This window comes from Augochlora pura, chromosome 7 (genome assembly GCF_028453695.1).
Source record: "Augochlora pura isolate Apur16 chromosome 7, APUR_v2.2.1, whole genome shotgun sequence".
Classification (NCBI taxonomy): Eukaryota; Metazoa; Arthropoda; class Insecta; order Hymenoptera; family Halictidae; genus Augochlora; species Augochlora pura.
In genome coordinates, this window is record NC_135778.1 from 9,648,063 (window position 1) to 9,669,604 (window position 21,542).

At 41.3% G+C, this 21,542-nt stretch overlaps 1 protein-coding gene across 3 annotated transcripts in view; it reads right to left on the reverse strand.

Annotated features, from left to right (window-relative positions):
* The window catches only part of LOC144472099 (frequenin-2), a 68,510-nt gene that overhangs the window by 42,677 nt on the left and 4,291 nt on the right, over window positions 1–21,542 (reverse strand). For 2 of the 3 annotated variants that reach the window (XR_013494380.1, XM_078184812.1), the window contains exon 2: window positions 16,040–16,536. Coding sequence is in view for 2 of the 3 variants with exons in the window: in XM_078184812.1 (XP_078040938.1) it covers window positions 16,040–16,103 (64 nt within the window). In the remaining variant the exon portion in view is untranslated. Of the gene's footprint in view, window positions 1–16,039; window positions 16,537–21,417; window positions 21,520–21,542 lie in introns of those variants that run through there. The other variant, XM_078184813.1, reaches the window with a different exon arrangement.

Below are 21,542 nucleotides of genomic sequence, written 5' to 3' on the forward strand. Positions count from 1 at the left end.
GTGTAACCAAACACAGCGGCGCGACAAAATATTTGCCCGGGGAATTACCGGATCCGGTCGCGCGATCCTTCTCGAGGCAACACACACCGTCTTCTCATTTCAAAAATTTAAGAAAAACAATTTCCGTCCGCAAACCCCCCGATCTACTGCCGCGCGATCTCAGTTTATCCTTATTTTATTGGATTCTGCAGCAACCAGGATTTCCTGTAAAATTCCAGAAGGAAACACGCGAAACTCCCCGGTCCCGTTTCGTGCTAGAACGCGCGCCCCGTGATCGTTCGCGAGTCGGCTACGACGCCCCGGAGCTTCTTATTACGCGAACAATGCTTCTTAGAATCCGGCTTTGCTACGAGACGCCAGAGACAGAGAGGCAGCCCGATACGTTACAAGCTGCCGCTGTTTACGGCTCGTTTGAAACGCGAAGCACTGTTTTCTCTGGAAAAATTAACCTTCGCGAACGGGCGAACGCGTTCGGAGCGTGCACGGCTGTCGGGGGAGGGATTATCGCTGCGGGCTTTCCTGTAAAAATTAACGTAGGCGCAGCGCAGCAACGACGTTATTTCGAAATCCCTTTGTTCTCCGGGAGGAAAACAGTGGGAAAACAAGAGACGGCTATGGAAGGACTTGTGAGAACGTTGCTTCGCGCTTTCAGGATGAAAGCGCCCTTTTGGCTAAGCGGTAAAACTATTTTCCGATTGAAATCATACATTTGTGCTGAATCCTTTTATCTTGTATGATGAGACCTTATGGAGGGTGGTTCACGCAACTTGAACGCCTCTTGTAACTTTCAAAGCATGCGTTGTATGAAATATTTTGTAACAAATGTTGCGTGATTTAAAAGGGCACGTTATGTAATGCATTTAGTTTTATTATAGGCGAAGGCATTCCGGAGATTTGGAGATCAATTTTGTTTTTATTTTATAGTAGAATACTGTATTTTTACATCAAAATATGCAGGAATATCCAACTCTGATTAAAAAAGTATTGATCGTTGTTAGCTTTATATAGCAGACAAGCAATCTCACTTTATTTCTTGAAAAGTTTCTTACGTTAGGGCTAATAAAGGTCAATAAATTTTTACTAAGAACTTGAAATTCTTTTATATTTTGATACGAACAATACAGTATTCTATTTAACAAAATAATATCGGTGTTCAAATCTCTTATATGCTCTCACCTACGATGATACACATGCTCTACAGAATGTATTTCTTTAAACTATACAACTTTTATATACAAAATATTTTTCGACGCATATTTGAAAATTATAAAGGGTGCACAAAATTCGTGGATCACCCTGTATATATGGTCTTGTTAAAATATAAATAATAAAATCCATTCGATAGTATTTACATATAACAACACTATTCTAAAAAAGAAATATTGCTTGTACAAGAATAAATATTCAATATACAAGAACAAATATCGAATATATAATATCAATAAATTTTGAAAAAATTTAATACCAATAATATATAACATTTTCCTTCGAAACTCTTGTAATATATATATAGGAGCGTCAATAATTATAAAAATCACTCTAACTATAACAATAGCACCTAGTAAGTAACAGCTACTATTACTTTGCAGGTTACAGGTCAGATTTTTGAATATTTGAATATGTATTAAAAATGAAGGAAGAAAATAAAGGATTTCGCGCAATTCAAATATATGCATAGTACAGTTATAGTCATCCAACAATTAGTTCAATTAAGAAAACGACAGTACCATCAATAATTATACGTTTCGGTTGTTTCGAAGTAGGTTTCATAGAAATCGTGCGAGCGTGTTAACAACGCATAAAAATTAAGACAGGTTATATCGCGTCACGATCCAACTGACTTTTTTTCGCAGACTTTTTTTTAATTTCGAGGGTACTCGTGAAAGTTTTTACCGCTTTTGGGGAGCCTCTTGCCCCATAGTGAGCCGCGTGAAGCGTGCGCCGTTGAAATTCGAGACACGAGTATCGTTCCACGCGAGCCTTTATCCACGAAAAGACGGCGTACCTCTTTAACGACGACGACGCCGTAAAAATCGATCCCGTTGGCCCAGAAAAATATTGCCATGGAAAATTCTGCTAGCTCGCTGGGCTGACGTTATGCGAGCGCCGATAAAGAAACGAGAAAACCACGTTGGACCCTATCGATTCGACTCGGTACCTTTTTGCCAGCGACTTGGGAGCTCCGTCGTCGGAGATTTCGGCCGGCTTCAGCGGACCGCGAGATTAATGGTGGCCATCGAGGCTATCGGATGCCAAGCTCCTGTAATTTCAACGGGAATCCGGCTCGCAGCCGAATCGGAATTGTTTCGAGCTGCCCGATTTAACGTCAGCCGAAATTCCAGCTCTTTCCAGCGAACTATCATAACGGCGGTGACGCGTCAACTTACATCTTTCACAGTTTTCGAGGAGCACGCGCGCAGCGCCGCCGGTGCAGCCACGGAATTGCATCCGCTGTTATTCGGCCGCGATTTCATCCGTCAGGGGAATGAGAATCGCATCGATCGAACCTTTTCTTCGGCGCGTTTTTCCCGAACAAAGCTGCCATCGGGAAAAACTTCGGATGACTGCCGGACGAGTTTTCCCCCCCGTTCCGATGAATCTAGTTGCCCCCGCTTCTTTCCCCCGTTCACCGTCTCGACGAAGTTTCGGAGGAAACTTCGTACCTTCGACTAAATTATGTCGATTACCGCGGCGCCTTTGAAATCCGGGGGTACGCGAATCGCGTTTGTCGCTACAGAATCCGGTCTTCAGACATTTTTACAAGGGAACCCGGGAATGAAGACTACGGGTAGAAGCGTGTTACATTACCCATTTTATGAAATAAAATTCTCAATCGAAGCAACAATTCTTACGATAGACCGAACCTTCAAGATTGAAAAAAAAAGAAAAGATTTGGAAATAATTCCCGAATACAGCCATTTATAGCGAGGATAAAACTTTGAGCGAAATTTAAGACATTGCATTCTGTTTGATAAACTAATTGAAGAGGAGCGGAACGATGGCTCCAACTGTCTCCGATCCGACGCGCGCTACAACGTGCCATATATCATTTTGACCAAAATCATGTCGCCGACGTCAACCAATGATTGATTCGTCGTCGAGCGACGCCGTAGGCTAGCGCCGCTTTGCAACGAGGTGAGTCGATGTCCGGTTAGGAAAGAGCGATTAGCATACAGCTACTCGAATAATTTCCCAGCTACGAGGATCCGACGATGCAACCGTAATTCCGTCGCTCCTCGATGCACCTGCCGCGATTCAAGGCGAAACGGTTCGACGGGATTGCGGAATTGCATCAGACGAGATCACGAATTTCATGGAAATCCAACGATAGACCAGAAGCCTTCTGCACGCTTTTGTTCGTGGCGGTGCATTCACGCGAGAGTCGTTACGGGCAAATTGTGGGTACCGGACTACCGTGATGTCCTAGCCAAGGTGGCGGACGCTGCATTGTCGCCTATGCAACCGAGTAGCTGCATTCTTCGGGCAAAAACCGCGGGGACGACGCGAAACCGAATCGCAATTCCAGCGTCCCTCGTTTCCGCCAGCCATTGCTGCCGGATCTCGACGGTGGCAGAGGAGAGACCTTGGGGAAGCAGGCTAAGGAAATTGAAGTGATTAGGCCACGTAATAAGTTTCTAAGTAACGTAATTATCTAATAAGTTTGCACAGTAACTGCTGTACAGAAACGCAGCGAATTAATTAAGCCTGGTCCGAGAGCGCTTCGTCGTTACATCCTGCCTGTACTCTGGAATTAGCTAATACAAAATGCATTTTTATTATTTAATGCATTGCGTCATTTATAATTTTGTTCCTTTAATATATCGAATACAATTTTTAAAATAATGCTTGTAGACTCGTTAGTTTTTCTATGAGAGAATTGCAGATAATTGTCAGAAAGTAGATAGTCGAATACAATATATCGTCTCTATAAGAGTCTATTGATTAACAATAACTTTGTATAACTGCAATAGTGGTGACTTGAAGTCAAATTGGCTCTGTATCAATTAATGGTGACCCGACGTCATATCGTTAGAGGTACCATTATCGATATGGGCTCGATTTGACGTCAAGTCATCATTACTGACAGGCAGTCTATTTGACGTCAAGTCACCATTACTGATGCGGTGTCAATTTGACGCCACGTTACCGCTAGTGATATTATTAGGTTGATAAAAAAAAATCGCGCGATTCTTGACAATGTAAGTCTACATTTTCATCCGTCAAAAGCCGTACGAACTTTTCGGTCAATTTTGGCCATTTACAAAAACGTCCTAATGCAAAATTTTCAATGACTCACACGCGAGAGCTAAGAAAGCATTCCGGGAAAGGGAAATGAATGGCTCTTGATTTCCCTTATAAATTAGAACACGAATTTGCGGAGCGGCCTGACATTACCATCGAGAAGCAATAATCATGAACAAAAGCGATTGGATTTCACGGTGCTCGGCGAATCGGGCACGCGTTAGAAGCATAATTTCCTCCGTATTCGGGCTATCGAGTGCAGCCGCGAACGCGATGCAAATCGTCGCTGGGAAAACGGAGGGGAATGAAAGAAAGGGATGGAAAGGTTCACGAGAACGCGAGTGGCTCTCCCGAAAGGCTTCTCGAAAAACCGGGTCGTCCTTGTCCCAGTGACTGCGTGCTCCCTCGAAAACCATGCGCAAATTTTATCGAAGGTTATGAACGTCGAGCGGCGACCGACGCCGAAGTGACGAGGCAGAAGGATTACTTATGCGCGGTTTGTCAAAAGGAACGGGACTTAGCCGGTCGCCGAACGTGCCCGTCATTTTTCCGACAGCTCCTACGCCTTTCTTGAAAGATACTGGGATCATCTTGTCCCATTCGATGCTCTTCGTTGTTTTACAGGGCGCTTGCCGGTGAGCTTCCCGCGTTCAGGAGAAATAATATCGATAACGCTGTCGCGCTTGCTACAATACATCGTACGTTGTTTGAACGCGCTCAGGACCACGGTATAATGTGATCGGAAATTATGCCGCTGTATTTGGGTTTGCATTACTCTGCACAGTCGTTGAAATGCATGGAACATTTGCATCAGGGAAAATGCATCACGTTTGCAACAGTGTGGATACCATTTCTTCGAACGCATTGAATTATTTCTAGACCGCTAGCTGACCAGTTAGCCAGTTCTTGTTTAAAATAAAAATCTAAAACTGCTGCTTCAGATTAGCACAAAGAAAGTTATCGCCTAACTCAACACATGTAGGAAAAACACATGTGTAACCAGGTTCTGATGAAGTTATTATTCTTTTCACGTAGTTGCTTTCGAATATTCCATATTTCTATGTCACACTAATGCAATAATTTCCTAGGATGCGCTTGATTTTTGCTATACACCATAAGAGTGTTTTCCAATCGGTATTTCAATCAATAAAATTTCTGATCACAACATGTAACAGGGAAAGAATGATCTAGCCGTTCTCGTTAATATAATGAGGATCTATTACTGCAATTAATTTGAGTCTTCCAACTCCTCATAAATCAAATCAATTTCCGAGTTCACAGTGCCACCATTTGGCTAAAATGTATTTGCAGAAATAATTACTCCTTGTTGATGGATCTCTGTTCATTACAGTTCTTTCTGTGTTAGATACATCATCTCAGTCTGTCCAAAAGAGTACACTTTTCATCGGTACAAGAGCAATAGCACTTTGTCGATGAATATCTGTCCAAAAATAACTTTTCCACGATGTCAAGTAATATTATTTGTTTCTATCTCATTTCATCCACATCTGTCAAATCTAGTATTCCTGTATACAAGTCATGGGCTAAACCATTAGAAGAAATTAAACTCGAATTTGACCATTCTTTCCAGAAACATTTGCATAGACTCGATAGTTCAGGAGCAAAATATTCTCAAAAATTGAGAGGGGAAGATTCGCCTTTTAGAGGATGATTGCTTCTCGTCGCGCTTCAAACATAATATCGTCGTGTTCAGAAGGGTTCGTAGAACTCGTTAGATTAGGCTAATGCCCCCTTGGCCTCGTACGACGAGACCGACCGGTGTAATTTAATGTCGAATAGCGAACGGCACTTGTTGGGAGGTTTTATGTGCCATCAGGTGAGTCGCTTAAATTATAAATCCCAGCGACGGTTATTTCATATGAAACTTCACCGATGGGAACAACAGAACTTTTCCAATGAACTATTAATTACACAAACAAGTAGAACGTTGTATAGTCAACGAGAACTATTCTTTTCACCTTTTCTTCAGTTCGAGCGAACAACGTGTTTACTCGCTCGAAGAAAACAAGCTTCGCCCGATGTTCGTTCGCTAATTTCCGCAGCACGCTTCCGGTGCCCGAAGAGAGGCATTACGGTAAGCGTATCACGAGTCCTCTCGCGAATATCTCGGTTCAAGAGATTACAACGAGAGCAGCGCGTCGGGCCGCGTAAGAACACGCCGGCGACGTTACACCGGGCAAGTTAAATTTGAGGAATAGCTGAAACTTGCCCGAGAAGCGAGTTAACACGTTCCAAGGATCTGCACCGTGCGTTGTTCGAGGCAACTCGAGTAAAAGTTACAAACGTTCCCAACCGTGGAGGAATGCTTGCCGCAGAGCTCGGGTCACGCCGAATATTCAATGCTGCTCTATCGCGAAGCAACGCGACGCGCGGTGATCCATGGCCGCTTAAATGAATTTTTTTCGGTCTCTAAAACCCGTGAGATATGCGCTTTTAATCCTCGGCGCAGACGGTAGTGGGGCCGATTAATGCAGGGATTTTTTTTATTCTACAGAAAAAGAGCAGAAAGAATTAAAAGATGCAGTGTATATTATTGGATAAACATGAGGGTTTTTATTCGATCGATAAAAAAGCACAGAGGATAAAAAGATGTGGTATATTTTATTCGATAAACATGAAGGTAGTTGTGACCGAAAACAAACCAAAGGCACAGTGATTGGTCACCTAACGGTAACCGGTTTCACTAATCTAATTGTTTATTCTCGAACCGAATATCTCAGCAAAAACGATTCGACAACAAATAACCAATACTGTTTTCACTAAAAATATAGTCATTTTCGATCGATGTAAAAATATTCTGCTCGCTCTGTGAAACGTTTCAAAGTTTATTTTTTCTAATCTTTATTTTCAATATTTCAACGGGACGAAACTTTTGTATTCAAATAAAAGGATAGAAAGTAATAACGCAATATTGCACGAGCAAGACATAATTATTTTCACTTATACTTCATAAATATTGCATACGTATTTAAGACGTGAGTAACAATCGTGTAAAAGAATCATATGATTCAACATAAATATACGAAATATGTGTATAGTACAGCACATTTGTTGTATAATGCCATGAGATATTATTACAAATAATTATGTATTAACCAGTTAACTGTGGCAATCTCAACTCAAATTATTTATAATTTTCATTTGTTTGTTTATTTCGTCTTGACCTCTAAACATTTTGAACATATTAAAATTTACGAATATAATTTAGTTTTCGCCAGAATTACAATTTAAATGTCAAATTGTAACCAAATTTTACGCATGACCGATATAATCGTCATGACAAAATTCTGCCACATCTTCATGACGGATATAATCGTCATGACACAAAAATTCTGCCACATCTTCATAACGGGTATATAGTCGTCAAACACACTTAACTGGTTAAATATGAAATGAAATATTATTGATTACAAATAATTATGTATTATGTGGCTGTATAAAAAATACAGATATACCGAAACCTGGCAAAAGCACGCGTGTCCGATGAACTCTTAGCCGAAAATGGCGGTTGTGGGGTAGCAAGAAGGTGACGGAAGTCAGGAGGTGTTTGTAATCGGCAGGACTTCGGGCCTCGTTTCATGGAATTTCCGTGTTGCGTGCTCTTGGGGCTAATAGGAAGGGTTCATTTCTGCCAATAAGGGAAACGTGTTTACCCTACTTCTGCGAAGGGGTTAACATGGACGGGTTGATGAGAATCGGTTCTACGTTTCCCTCGACTGACTTGTTCTGAGCAACGGCTAATACAAAACGTTTCCAACAGTCATCCTAAAGTACAGATTACACGGTTACAAATGATTTTTCCACGATACCGTTGCGACTAACTCGAACAAATGGTACCATTTCGCTAACGACACGTTCGCCTCGAACTGAAAATCTCCGCGGAATGACTTATTGAAACGCGAGGCGAGACTTGAAATTTGTTAGCCGAAGTTATGGCAACGGGCACGGGTGGTACCGCATGCTTCGACAGAGCCATTTTCATTTGATTTCAAGCTGAAAGCCTTTCCTGGCGTCGCGACGCAAATTATGGGCTGGGAAACGTAGGTGCGACGCTGATACGCGGCGTTGTCGGACTAGCTTTTAAGGGGTGAATTTAGATCGTAAACTACGAGTTGAAAGTTGCTCGGCATTATACACGGCAGCAGCTGTCTCGCCTACGCGGGAATATAAATTATTCGTTCGGTCGGCGGGTAGACGTTTCGTGGCGTGACATGGATAGACCAGTAAAAGAGGCGGCCGCCACGTGGCTGAAATTATCGCCACCCTGTAATATCGGTCTCGTGCTTCTCGTCTCGCAATTCTAAGTGACTCGGTACACAGTGATTCGAGCAATAGAAAAAAAATCGAAAATTAATACCTTTTTTCTTATTAAATAATCGTAATCGAAAGTCTTCATTCATATGTGGATAATTGGAAAAGAAACAGCAAAGTAACCCGTAACACCTGGGGAACACGTTAATATGGACATCAGTCGCTTTGCATTTGTTTCCTCAAGTATTTCCCTGTGGTATCTCCGTGTTTTTAACATCGATTTATTCAAAGTTAACGGCTATAAATATAAATATTAATTATTCAATTAAAGGTATTAAACACTTGTTATTTTGATTGTTAAATGTTTTAATTGTTTATTGTATATTTAGATTTGCATATTTTATTTTCTTCTATTCAAGTATCTTTCAACTAACTTTTAGACTTCTTTAAACTAACTTTTGTTGGAACATGCCTTGGGATTTCAACGGAAAACTATTTCTTGAACCTTCCTCTACATTATTATAGCATATTTTCTTGCCGAAGCTTGTCGGCTTAATTGTAATTATTTTTTTTATACGCGCATCCGAGAATAAATCGAAATGTGAAATGAATGAAAAAAATGAATGTTTCTTTTTATAGAACACATTCCATTTAAACGATTGCACAGAAGAAGTTTACAAAGATTAAGACAAATTTTTCAACCTTCTATGTGTGAATATTAACCCTTTGCACTCGAGTGGTGACTCTGGGCACCACTAAAATTATTACAGCACGTTTCAATATAATTTTTATATTATGAAAAATTATATTACAAAAATTATTAAAAGTACAACTGTTGTTGCATGAGTTACAAGATTCAATTTTACGTGCATAAAATACATTTTGTCATGTAAGATTGACATACTGTATGTGTTTATCCGCGCACACACGATTATCTTGATGGTACGCGGTTCCCGGTGATTCTTTCGAATGACAAGGATGATAGAATTGGTGGATGTAAACGTAATAAAACTCTTTATTATAATAACACTTAACAACAATATCAAAACTATAAACGACGTTGATTCTGTGACTATTATTAATTGATTATGATGCCGCGAATAACTAACAGATGATAATGATGTCTAGACTAATGAATTTCGTATGAAGTGTATGTTTGTACTGGAGATTGTGTTGCGAGAGTGTCGAGAGAGATGCTATTTTGCTCCGAGGTAAATTCAGTATCGGCGTGCATTTTTGGTGGAACAAGCGGATTTGCTGATGATAAATTTCTAAATTGAGAGAGGGGAATGGTTGTCCTGCATGATTGGTTATTGCCAGAGTAGAGACAAGAAATAGGTGAAGAGATAGAAGGAAAAGGAAAGAAGGAAGAGGTGACCGTCCAGAGTACTGGTGACCTCCAGGTATGAACCGTACCCCGGAACGGTACGCACGTGCGATCCGCATGTCTCGAGATTTGACCGTAGCAGGCAGTAAACCCGGAAAAATACCTCGACTTGCACAGGACATACGAAATGAAAGTTTTCTAAACGCGGTAGTAGCCTAACAGTTGGTGAGCAGCTGCTGGTCATAATGTAATAAAGAGATAAAAATTTATTTGAAGTAACGACTTTTCAGAGAACTGCATGCTACGGCTGGATTTATGTTGACCAGGTCATAGAATTGTATTTTGAAGCGAAACAGTATGTCAGAAAAATTATTTTAGAATTACAGTTAAAATGGCTTCGAGTGCAAAGGTTTAATAATAAATTACAGCAGATCTGAGAAGCTTTCGGATTGAATACTTCTTATCCCCTTGCACTATAATAACGAGTCAGACTCGTAAGACAGATTTCATGCAAGATCTACTAAGTATGAACATTAATCATTTCTTCTACATCGAAATAAAGATAAATTCTTCTCTTGTCAAAGTCTAGAAACAAATGTACATAAAGACAGTAAAAGAAATAAAAACTGACTGGTCCTATTATTAAAAGGGTTAAGGACAAATAAGTGATAATCAACGAAGCGCGAAAGAAATCGTAGTGCAAAGGGTTAATATCTTATAACCAGTATGTTACTGATGTCTGATGTTTGAAAATCGTTGCAATTCTTTAATAAAACTCTATATTATTTATGTACAAATCGATTCATCTTTACATTTTCCTAAAAAAATTATGAAGGTACTAATGTCGAAAATTGATTAGTTTAAAAGATATGATTTTTGTTTCGAGGACCCATAAGATAAGAATCACTGTGCGGGGCTGCGACGCCGGATTATCGCACCCTTTCCCAAGAAGCAATCCGGTTCTTCAGCCATCCGGTCGAGTAACACAGACCGTTTTTAGGAATCTATTGGGGCAGCACCGAGTCACACAAAGCTAAAAAAATATTGTATAATATATTCAGGAGTAATCCGATACTGTAGCCTAATATTTGTTGCGTGCTGCGTTTAACACCGCCTGGCACAGACAGGGTTGACCGACTTGCGATTAAAAGCGCGACACTCGAGAAAGCAGGGATTACGGGACACGCAAGCTTCGCTGAAACTTTATCGACAGTGGGGGATCGAGAGAACGAACATCGAGGAATATTTGAGAATGTTCTCGTTAAGAAATACGAACGTTCGACCGCGCCGTAAGTGCCTTCGTGGTTTTTGCCATTCGTTCAGCTTGATCATCGCTCATTCGATCTATTTTCGTGGGGCTTCCGGTTTCCGCGGCACGAGGTAGAGGTTCCGAAGACTCTGTGTCACGCGTCGAAGAGGGTATCGATCATCTCGACGACCAGCCGATACGTCGAGAAGAGCTGATAACCGCTGCTAAACTCGAGACATCTTGACCCACGAAAAATCTATATACGTCGGCGTGCATCCGCCCGATCGTGAACGCCCCGACGAAAATATTTCGCGTCGAAGAGCGAGATCCGGAGAGGCAAAAAGAGCTCGGACAGAGATTGCTTCCCTGCCGCGGAGCCATTAGCTGTTGCGTATGCAAAGGTCGAAAGAAAATTGTTAATAAAACGTTCAGCAGACCTTAAAACGGCTTTCCAACACGTAACCGGCGTTAGAGGATCTAGTTAAAGGTCGTTTAAGTTTTTAATAGCGCCGTTAAGAACGCCAGGCCTCTCGGTAAGCAACCGGGTAGAAAGTAGATTACGCGCCACGTAAATCATATCGTATTGCCAACCGAACAACTGTGTACGCATCGAGGAAACGCGAGAAAGGAAAGCAGTTCCATTTTTACGAGAAACAAATTGAACCGTGCTGCTCGACGCTTGGTTTTACTTAATGCCGCTATTAGGATATCAGATTAGCGTATTAAGGGGAACAACACTGTGACGGATCGAAAAATCGATGCACCCGTGTTGCACCGACGTCTGTATGCAGTAGTTTGTAAACGATGATTATAATTTTTCAATGACGAAAGGAGAGCATACGGAATTATTGCTTAATTATTATTAGTTATTACAGCAAACGATTAAAATGAATGTGTATAAGCACAATACGCTAAGAAAATAATGTATATAGCTAATACTATTTATAGCTATACCAAAAGAAATATGTATTAAGAAAAATGGTAATTTAGTTACGAGAAATTTCATTCGCACAAAATCCAGCCGCGCTTAAGAGGTTAAATGTCCTATTAAATATTGGCAACTATTATGGAGATAGATTTATAAAATAACGTTTCTCCGCTCTTCGAAGAAATAAATTTTCTTTAAATTTAGTGGCCGTATTTGAAACTGGCGTGCCGAAATCTGAGGAAAATGGTCTATAAAATAAAAAAAGGATATCCAATTTGGGACGCCGTTAAATCGCCTTAAAGACGTTCCAAAACAGATGTCCCATAACAAGCATCTTAAAGACGGTTTAAAGACGTCCCGAATTGGACATCGTTTTAACGTCTGAGAGAGGAGGTCTTTAAGACACTTGAAGTATATCTCCAAGGCGTTTTTTATGTTTTCAATGTTTTTCGATTGAATCAGGCTAGTGCTTTTAAAAGCGACTTTAACATCGACGATAAATGGGGAAAATAAAAATGAACATGTGAATTTTGTTTTCACGCTTTTTATACAAATTATTCAGTCGTAGCCAAGAGCAGTCCACTGAATAATTTATTTTCTATATGATAGTTTTTCTAAAAATTCACCCGTAATAATAGAGTAAATTCTACCCAATTGTCACTTAGCTTACAAACAAAAATGGACAACGTGGGTAGCGGGAATATAATTATTCGAACTTTGTGGCTCGTTTTTATAGTTATAATCGGCAACTATAAAAATGAGCCACGAGGTTCAAAAATTGTTGATAAGGGTTTTTCGTTTTTATTATCCATACATGTATATAATTTGCTACTTTGTTAAGAGTTAATTTCTTCAAACCTACTTCTAAATTTAATCTCTATCTCTATATATTCTACAAATGGCCTACGAACGACCCAAACATCTTCTTAAACACGTCCATAAGACGTCCATAAAATGTCCATAAGACGTCTGAAGCAGTTCTTAAAAATATCTAAAAGAGATCTTGATTTGTAATACAGGACGATTCTAGGGCGTTCGTAGGACATTCAAGACGTCCGAATGTTATACACTAAATATCTTTAACCCCATGCACTATAGTAAAGAGTCAGACTCGTGGTGAAGATTTTATGCAAGCTCTACTAAATGTGAATATTATTAATTTCTTCTACAACGAAGCAAAAATAAATTCTTTTGTAATCAAAGTATAGAAACGAAGGTAAATAAAGACAATACAGGAAACAAAAACTGTCTGGTCTTATTATAAAAAATTTTAAGGACAAATAAGTGCTAATCAATGCAGCATGAATGGACCGATAGTGTAAGGGGTTAAGACGTCTTTGTGATATCTGAAACATAATGTTGGACAAATCACAATTTTGTTTGAATATTTCAGTTTTAACATAAATTTTCAAGGTTGAAAATGTTCATATTACATCCTTTCTATTTTCACTTATTCTGCAACATTTCAACTTTATCAAAGAAAAGTCATCGCTTCATTTCATCTCTGTAAAAAGTTCTTTGATTTTGTCACCGCTTCGTTACTATTAGACCACTGTGCGCCCTCTCGAAAACGGCGGTCTTAGATTATTTCGCGATATCCGTCTGCTTGTTACGTACTACGCGCGGAATCGTTGTATCGTTTTTTCGGGTATCGGAATTTTTCCGCACGTTGTGAGATTCGTTTCCAGCGGTGAAGAAGAGACTCGGCGCAATGAAAAATCTTGTGAATCGTTATTTATAGGCTGGCAGATCTCGGATAGAGTTGGCTCGCTTCAAGGTATCTAGACCGGAAAGTATTCGCGATTCTCGGCGCGGTGGCCTGGACAGGTCGCTCGGAAGATTCTTTCGCCGGAAAGGCCGGATTCCGCGGAATAAAATACGGCCGCGTGCACCTACGCACCTTGAGGAACAACCGGTGGAACCGCAGAGAACGATGCGCGATAAATTTCCTTGCCAGAAATATTACACAATTTTCGCGAGCTTTTCCAGAGATAGAAAACAATTTATCGTATTTTCGCATTATTTTTCGTTCTCTACGAAACCGATATTGTCTCGGTAACTGAAATTTTAGATATTGCTCTGTCCCTTTAAATATTGCTCTGTCCCTTTAAATATTGCTTTTGCTTCCGTAAATAATTCGTGAAATTCAAGAATCGGGTCTAAATTCAATGACTAAATCTAAGTCTCTAAGTAGTAACCAAGTTGACCTTTGCTTAAAAAGTATATGGTAGGTTTTCATGCAATGAAAAGCGAAGAAATTGGTGAAAGGAAATGTCGTGCAATACGTTTTCATTCGGACACGATTAAATTTTTAATAAGTACCATTGTGCAACATGCGTATGTTAGCTGCGAATCTCGCCTCGATGGATTTATATGTTTCACGTTTCATCCTCCTTTTCTTCTTTCTGTCTCTATATTGGTACATTTGTACCAATGACGGTACCGGTGGGTTATAATAATATATCACCCGTGCACAATGAATAAATAAAATAGCAGAATATAAATGGTGAGCAATTCGCTTGTTCAGAGTGTTCGAATAAATTTCGGTGACGCACAAGTGCAAGAAATACTTCGGGAAATGTTTCTAAAAAGTTCGGGATCTATGCGACCGTGCGCTCGATCGACGGGACGTCAAATAGCGTAAAAATACCGGGAACGAAAAATAGAAACGGAAGGTAAACGGTCGGTGCATAGCCAATCGAGCATCGTCCGGTTGACACGCGACAGGTGCACGATCCTTTCGAGGGATCGAAAAGGTGGTAGCTCGTCGAAAATTTATGGAAATCGCGATAAAACGCGGCTCGTTTCGAGCGTCGCACTCTAGCCCGCAATCGACGACGAGCTTAACTCCGGGTGATCGCAAGCATCCAGAATATGCTTCCCCGTGGAGCAACGATACGGTATCGCGTATATGTTTCGATCGTTTGATTCTCTATGACCGCGGTTTACGAACGCAGTCGACTTCTCGTGGATTTTCACGAGGACGCGTTCCTTCCGCCTCCTTTATTCGCCGGTGTTTGTCGGGACGACTCTATCCTTCGACTTTGGAACTATGTAGTTCCGAAAAACCGCTATATGTGTGTTCCCGATGAAACGTTCGAACGCTAGATTACCTGAAACTGCACGCGAGCGGAATGCAAATATTGCGATTTCGTGATGCCGACAGGTACTGGATTCCTGTGCCCTTTGGCAACTCGTGCAACTGCTTCAAAAAATCGATTTTTACCCCGTTGTACACGGGAACCGTGCTCCAGAAGTTGCGGAGCGAAATCCGGTATTTTGCAAATTTAATCAAAAAAGTTAAAGAACGGTGAAATTTTCATCGACGAAATATCAGATTATTGAAATGTTCTCGTCTCCGAAATTGTCTATTCGATGTCTCTCTTTCGCAACAGAAAAAAATAATGGAAAACTGAATTTCATTTTCTGCTGAAGCCTCTGTCGAATTTGCCAAATATTTCTTTCGCATGAAAATGTATTATTTTGGTAACAAAGAAAAACATTCGCTTCGTGCGAACCTACCAAACACCAATAGCAACTGACGTGTGTTGCTTTTCACTATTTTTATAACGTATCCTCGTTTTAAAAAAATTCAATCTTCTTGTGCGAAAGAGTGTTGGTATTAGGTTAAATCTTTTCGCCAATAATGACCGGAATATCTATGACCATGAGATTTTAGAGTTACGAGAAAAATGGCGAAATATTATAGAACAAACGAACTACACCGATTAAAAATCGCCTTTCATATTCCCTTGGTAAAACGAATCGGCTTTGTGCGATAAATCCAACAATTTAAAAATAGCAAATGCGAGACCGGCACGGTGGGTTCAGTATTAACAGGCTCAGCGGTAAATACCAAATGGCGGACGTCAGACGCCTATGACGCTGGCGGCGAACACATTGCCGTTGATTCTTTTTTAACACGCGTGACGGAAACAGCGATTGGTAGGTGGAGGGTGGCGTAAGGGTGGTTGCGTGGACGAGGCAAGGAGAACAATGAGAAGAAAGTAGCGGTACTCACAATACGTTTCGCGCATGAGTCGATCGATGGTATCCTGCTTTAGTTTGCTATTCTTCTTGCCCATGTTTCTCGGAGGGTTTGCCTGTTGGCCGGTACTTTAACGCGTTGTCCCACTCGTCCTGGGTCGTCGCCGGCTTTTCTCGGTCGCTGCGAGCTCCGAAAGCGGTCTCACCGCTCGGCCCGCATCTTTCGCTTTCGTCGAAGATCCTCGGAATTCAAAAGCACGGTCGAAGCTCTCAGCTTCGGATTGCAGAGCCGGTCTCCGAAAACTCTACGGCCACGAAACAGACTTTCGAGCTGAAAAGCTTCCGAAGTCTTTCGACTTTCTTCTCTGTTCCGCTGGCGAAACTTTCTCGAGTGACACTCGAGGGTGCTCTCCCAGCCTTTTCCTCGAGCTCGGACGACTTTTTCCTGGAAGGTGACTACCGGGCCGTCGACGTGCTAATCTATCGAGTTATCGAGAATTTCTGGCGCATCAGTCCATCCTCGATGGCCGTCTGGAAAATTTCGAAAGCTGTCGGTACCCGCCGCGTGGCTCGCATCGCGTCTCGGTCGTTCCGGGACGGAACGGGAGCCGGTCACGAACCGCGAGGGATCTCCGCCTCCTTAAGCGTTCCGGATTTCCCGCGGTTCCATTTTCCCTCTCGTGCACGAAATCCGCGAAATTTCGGACCCCGGCTCACACGAACCGTGCTATTATAAGCCCGGCAAAGGTCGCGCGGACTGACTACCAGCTGATAGCTCCGATCTACCCGTGCCACGGACCGTCACGAAGACTCTAAATGTCACCGGATTTATTAAATGAACCTCCCTGCTTACAAAAACCGGAGCGTCCTTTTCAAGGAGCGTTGCATTTATTCAGCGCGAAAGAAAGTTCCACCGCGGAGGCCGCGCCGCTGGATATTACAGGATCTTGCTCGTTAATTATGTAACGCCGACCGACGGGGGAAGTTCACCAGCGTCGGACGCGCAACCTGTTTTTCAAATATACATACGGAATTGTTCGGTTTTTAGATTTGCACCAACTTGAAACGGTAACGTAAGATCATACATTGAAAACAGTTATGATGTCGGTTTCCGTTTCTGAAACAGTTATGGAGAACAGAAAAAGTCTCATAACTGTTATGAGGTATATAGGTTCTGGTTTATGTCGGCTTTTGTTTCAGTTCTTTGGAACCGATGTTCTATTGCTTCCGTGATCGTTATTTCCCGATTCTTATCGCAGCTCTTCGGTATTGCAAAGTATTACACGTAGAAGAAAAATGTGAGTCTCGACCGATATGATACGAGAGATCGGAATTGAAACGCAGATATTTCGTTCGCCGGCAAATGCTTTAATCAATTGAGCTACCCCGAACGAGGATACATCATATCCCAGTCTTTATAAACACATACAATACCACGTAAATACTACTCGTCAGAAATAATGCCGAGGAATTGCAACACTACATACAACGTGATATCCTATCGTACGCATTTTCGAATTAACAAGGAGAAGTCACGAACTCTGGTCACCGACTTCAATAAAATTTAGTTTAGCGAATCCAGACTAAATAAAAATAAATCCACCCATATCAAATACTTGAAGGAATCATGCCTGAGAAGATTAAATGTAATAAAATCTCTAGCCAATAACAATTGGGGATCAGGTCAGTAGACGCTCCTTGAAACATATCGTGCTCTAATTTTGTCTAAAATAAATTATGGAGCAATTATTTATAATTCAGCTAAACTCAGAGTATTACAACTCCTTGAACCCATACATAACGCTGCATTGAGATTAGCCACAGGGCTATACCGTACTTGTCCAAGGAGCGGTATTTTATTTGAAGCTAAAGAAATGCCGCTTGACTAAAGCAGGAGATTATTATGCGTCTCATATGCCTCGAAAATATCTTCTACGCCTAACAACCCCACCTTTAATTACATCTTCAAAAACAAGTTCAATAACCTATATTCAAAAAAAACTTATCTACCGGTTCCTCCGTATATTAAAATCAATGAACTCCTATCCTCTTCTGCATTAGAAAATATCCCAATCATGGAACGCAAACAGGAGACAATATCCCCTTGGACCGTCTTAACACCCCAAATTGATACAGATTTAGCCGAGTCTGCAAAGGATACAAGAAGTAGTCAAGAACACATCATCAAATTTTTAGAACTCAATAACAATAAATATCTCCATCATAATAAACTGTACACAGGCGTCTCAAAATCAGATCATGGAGTAGGTTACGCCATCGTCATGGGAAACGAGACATTTAAACATCGTCTTCCCAACCAAGCGTCTATTTTCTTTGCTACAGCCTACGCAATATATGATGCTCTAAAACTAATCCAGGTTAACAACTCCAAAAATTATGTTATTTACTCCGATTCTATGGTCGTCATCCAAGCATTACTTAACCCCCTTGAAAAAGAAAAAAGCGAACTAATTAAAAACATCCTAATGCTATACACTGATCTCACCAAGCTAAACAAAAATATAACTATAGAATGGGTACCTTCCCACCAAGAAATAAGTGGGAACGAAAAAGCAGACTCAAATTCTAAGGAAGCAACAACTGTCCCGCTAAACGAAGTGAGCCCCCCTATGCCCCATCTGAGCTCATCAACCACTTCAAGAATATCGTTAGAATGCAATGGAATCACATCTGGATCACCTCTAAAAGAACAAAAATCCACAATGTGGTTAAAGACTTCATGCAAGAAATTCCTACCAATGATCTGAACAGGAAAAAGAGGATAATAATGTCTCGCCTGAAGACCGATCACACCAGTATTACACATGAACATTTACTGAAAAAAAAACGGAACCACCAACCTGCAACACCTGTCGTACTCAAATCATTGTTCACCACCTCCTATGTGATTGCAGAAGATTTGAAGCCTATAGAAGGAAGTATAAAATGAACCCCCACATGGCACTGACCTTGAAAAAGGACATCAAAAATACCTTGGAATATTTATTTGACTCCAATCTCGCCACCAAAATCTAATTCATTAATGAATCCCGTCTCTAATGATCCTAACGTCGATGTAACGTTAAAAACTTATTAAAAAAAAGAAAATAAATCCATATCAAAATAAAGAATCGTCGTGGCACCGGTGTGGCCGTGTTAAAACGACGTTTACAGAAATTTAATTCCCCGTGAAAACTGAAGTGAAAAACATAACCACGGAAAACAATCGAACCCACGACCTCCGGATTTGTGGTTTTATACGTTACCCAAATAGTCATTCCAATATCATGGAATTTGTTCCTTGTTTTTGATATCTATACACAACGTTCGGTTCTATAAAATTTAAACATTAAATATTCACACAAACGCTCGTACCTGACTCGAATGATTTTCAGTCTAGATTCGTTAAAGATATTTCATTGAAATCGGTGACTCGTAGTCCGTGACCTCTCCCTCCTTGTAAGTATAGAATCCATACTCGCAATATCTGAAGGCAGTACAATGTATTTATAGCGCAAAGCAGAACTACAGCTGGAATGCATAACCGAAACCCAGTACCGAAAAATGACGGTAATAGAGTCGAATAACATTACCGATTCTACAGAAGCGAAGCTGAAATCATCTAAAACCGATAGACCGTATGACAGAAATTTTCCCGTTTCTTCCTAACTGTTTCAGTCAGAACCGATACAATAACAGTTCGAAGCGGATGTTTTCGGATTTTGTTGAATCGTTCGGTAGGACAGAATAGAATGGAAAGGATCCCATCCTCGAAAAACCAAGAATCGAATCTCTTGGTTCCTTTATCGACAACGTCCGCTCGAATGGCCTAGTTTGGTGAAACTCCCAAGACCCCCCCCCCCCCCCCCCCTGCTTGTTTTATCGTTTTCTTTACTTCCTCGGACCCGTCGGTTTTATCGAATCTCCGCTGCTATTAATTTCTCTTCGATCTTTCCGCGGGCGAAATATTCCCAGCGCGGTTTGATTGTTTGACGAAATGCATTTCGGCGGAGCTGGTCGTATAAATGGGATCGCGGATAGAAGGATATTGGAGTAAGACGCGTACGTATATTGAATCGAGCGCGTGGATGGATTATCGTCGACGCTGGCGTGTGCGAATGGAAAGTAAATCCCGAACGTCGGACGGTGAAAAACGAAGGCAGAATGGCCGAGCGGGCGGCTGTCGTTGATAAATGGTCCGAAGGAAAGGAAACTCTGGATTACAAACGAAAGAATTAAAGGCGTCTGTCGATTGTACCCGAAGTTGAACGTGATCGACGATTAAACCCCGGGGATGATAGCTGAATGACGCTTTTACATAGCTTCGAGGGAATAAAAAAAAAAAAAAAGCAGCGCCGGAAAGGACCTTCGAGGTACGCGCGATTCTGTAAAGTTTCCTCGAGAAAAACTCTGAAGGTTCTCCTTTCTTTTTTTTTTTTTAACTCGACAGCGAACGAAAAGAGAGAAAAGAGCGAACTGTTTCTCTCGTCGAATGTCGGGGAGACGGAAGGGATTCCCGATAGTTCCGCCAGTCCTAACACGCCGGTTCATTGCTATTACATTAATCTCCCTGGGAATAATTGCTTCGTTGCTCGTTGCATTATTCAGCAACGTTTCGCCGTAGGATAACGAGATATGAAACCGCGCGAAGGCAATCCATTTACCATTTACATAGCCGGGTTTGCGTTTCTCTTTTGAAGGCCGAACGCGCCGGCAATGGCCGCCCGCCATTCGCCAATTTTCTTATCCGCCGTGCGACCGCGGGAAAACTATCTTTTTGTCGTCCTCCGTCGCGGTGCCAACAGAAAGAGACGTCGCCGCCGCCGCGGAACGTCACACAGCGTGCCGTAATTAATGCGAATTTCCTTTCATTAGTCTTTTACGTGTTCCAGCTCACGACGGCGGCCGGGGGGGGGGGGGGGGGAGCGTGTCAAAAACGCAGGACAAAGTTCTCTCCTACAGTGCTTCGTATTCAAGACGAACCTTATGAACTTTTCAACTCGTTTTTAATGAAGACGAAGCTCCTGTAAACAAATTTTACATGCGTAGGACACAAATAAGGGAACGATGTGCAAAACGGCGTCTTACACGTTAAGGATAGTGCGACCAGTTACCATGATAGGGTAACCGATTGCTGTGGTTTGATCACACAAAGGCATATTGCACTTTTTGTTAATAAAAATTTGTTTATGTGTTTTCTTTCTTAACAACAGATTTTTCTATCTTTAATTTTGTTTATCTTTGAATACAAACGTTTAATGTCTAATTCGGTAAATGAAAAGGCGTCTGAGAACAAACCAAAGGCACGACGATGAATTATTCAACCAACAGTAATCGGTTTCGTACTCTATGCAAGCAGCATAGCGACGATTGTAAAATTATTGTTAGATACTGAAATTTTATAATCCTCACATTACTCCTACAATTTTAGGATCCTCGGGAAACTATGATGCCCGCGAAGCGGATATCTTGCGACTCTATCGGAGAGGCAACAATATCGAGATTCGAAACGATATCGGACGGCGATCTGAGTCCTG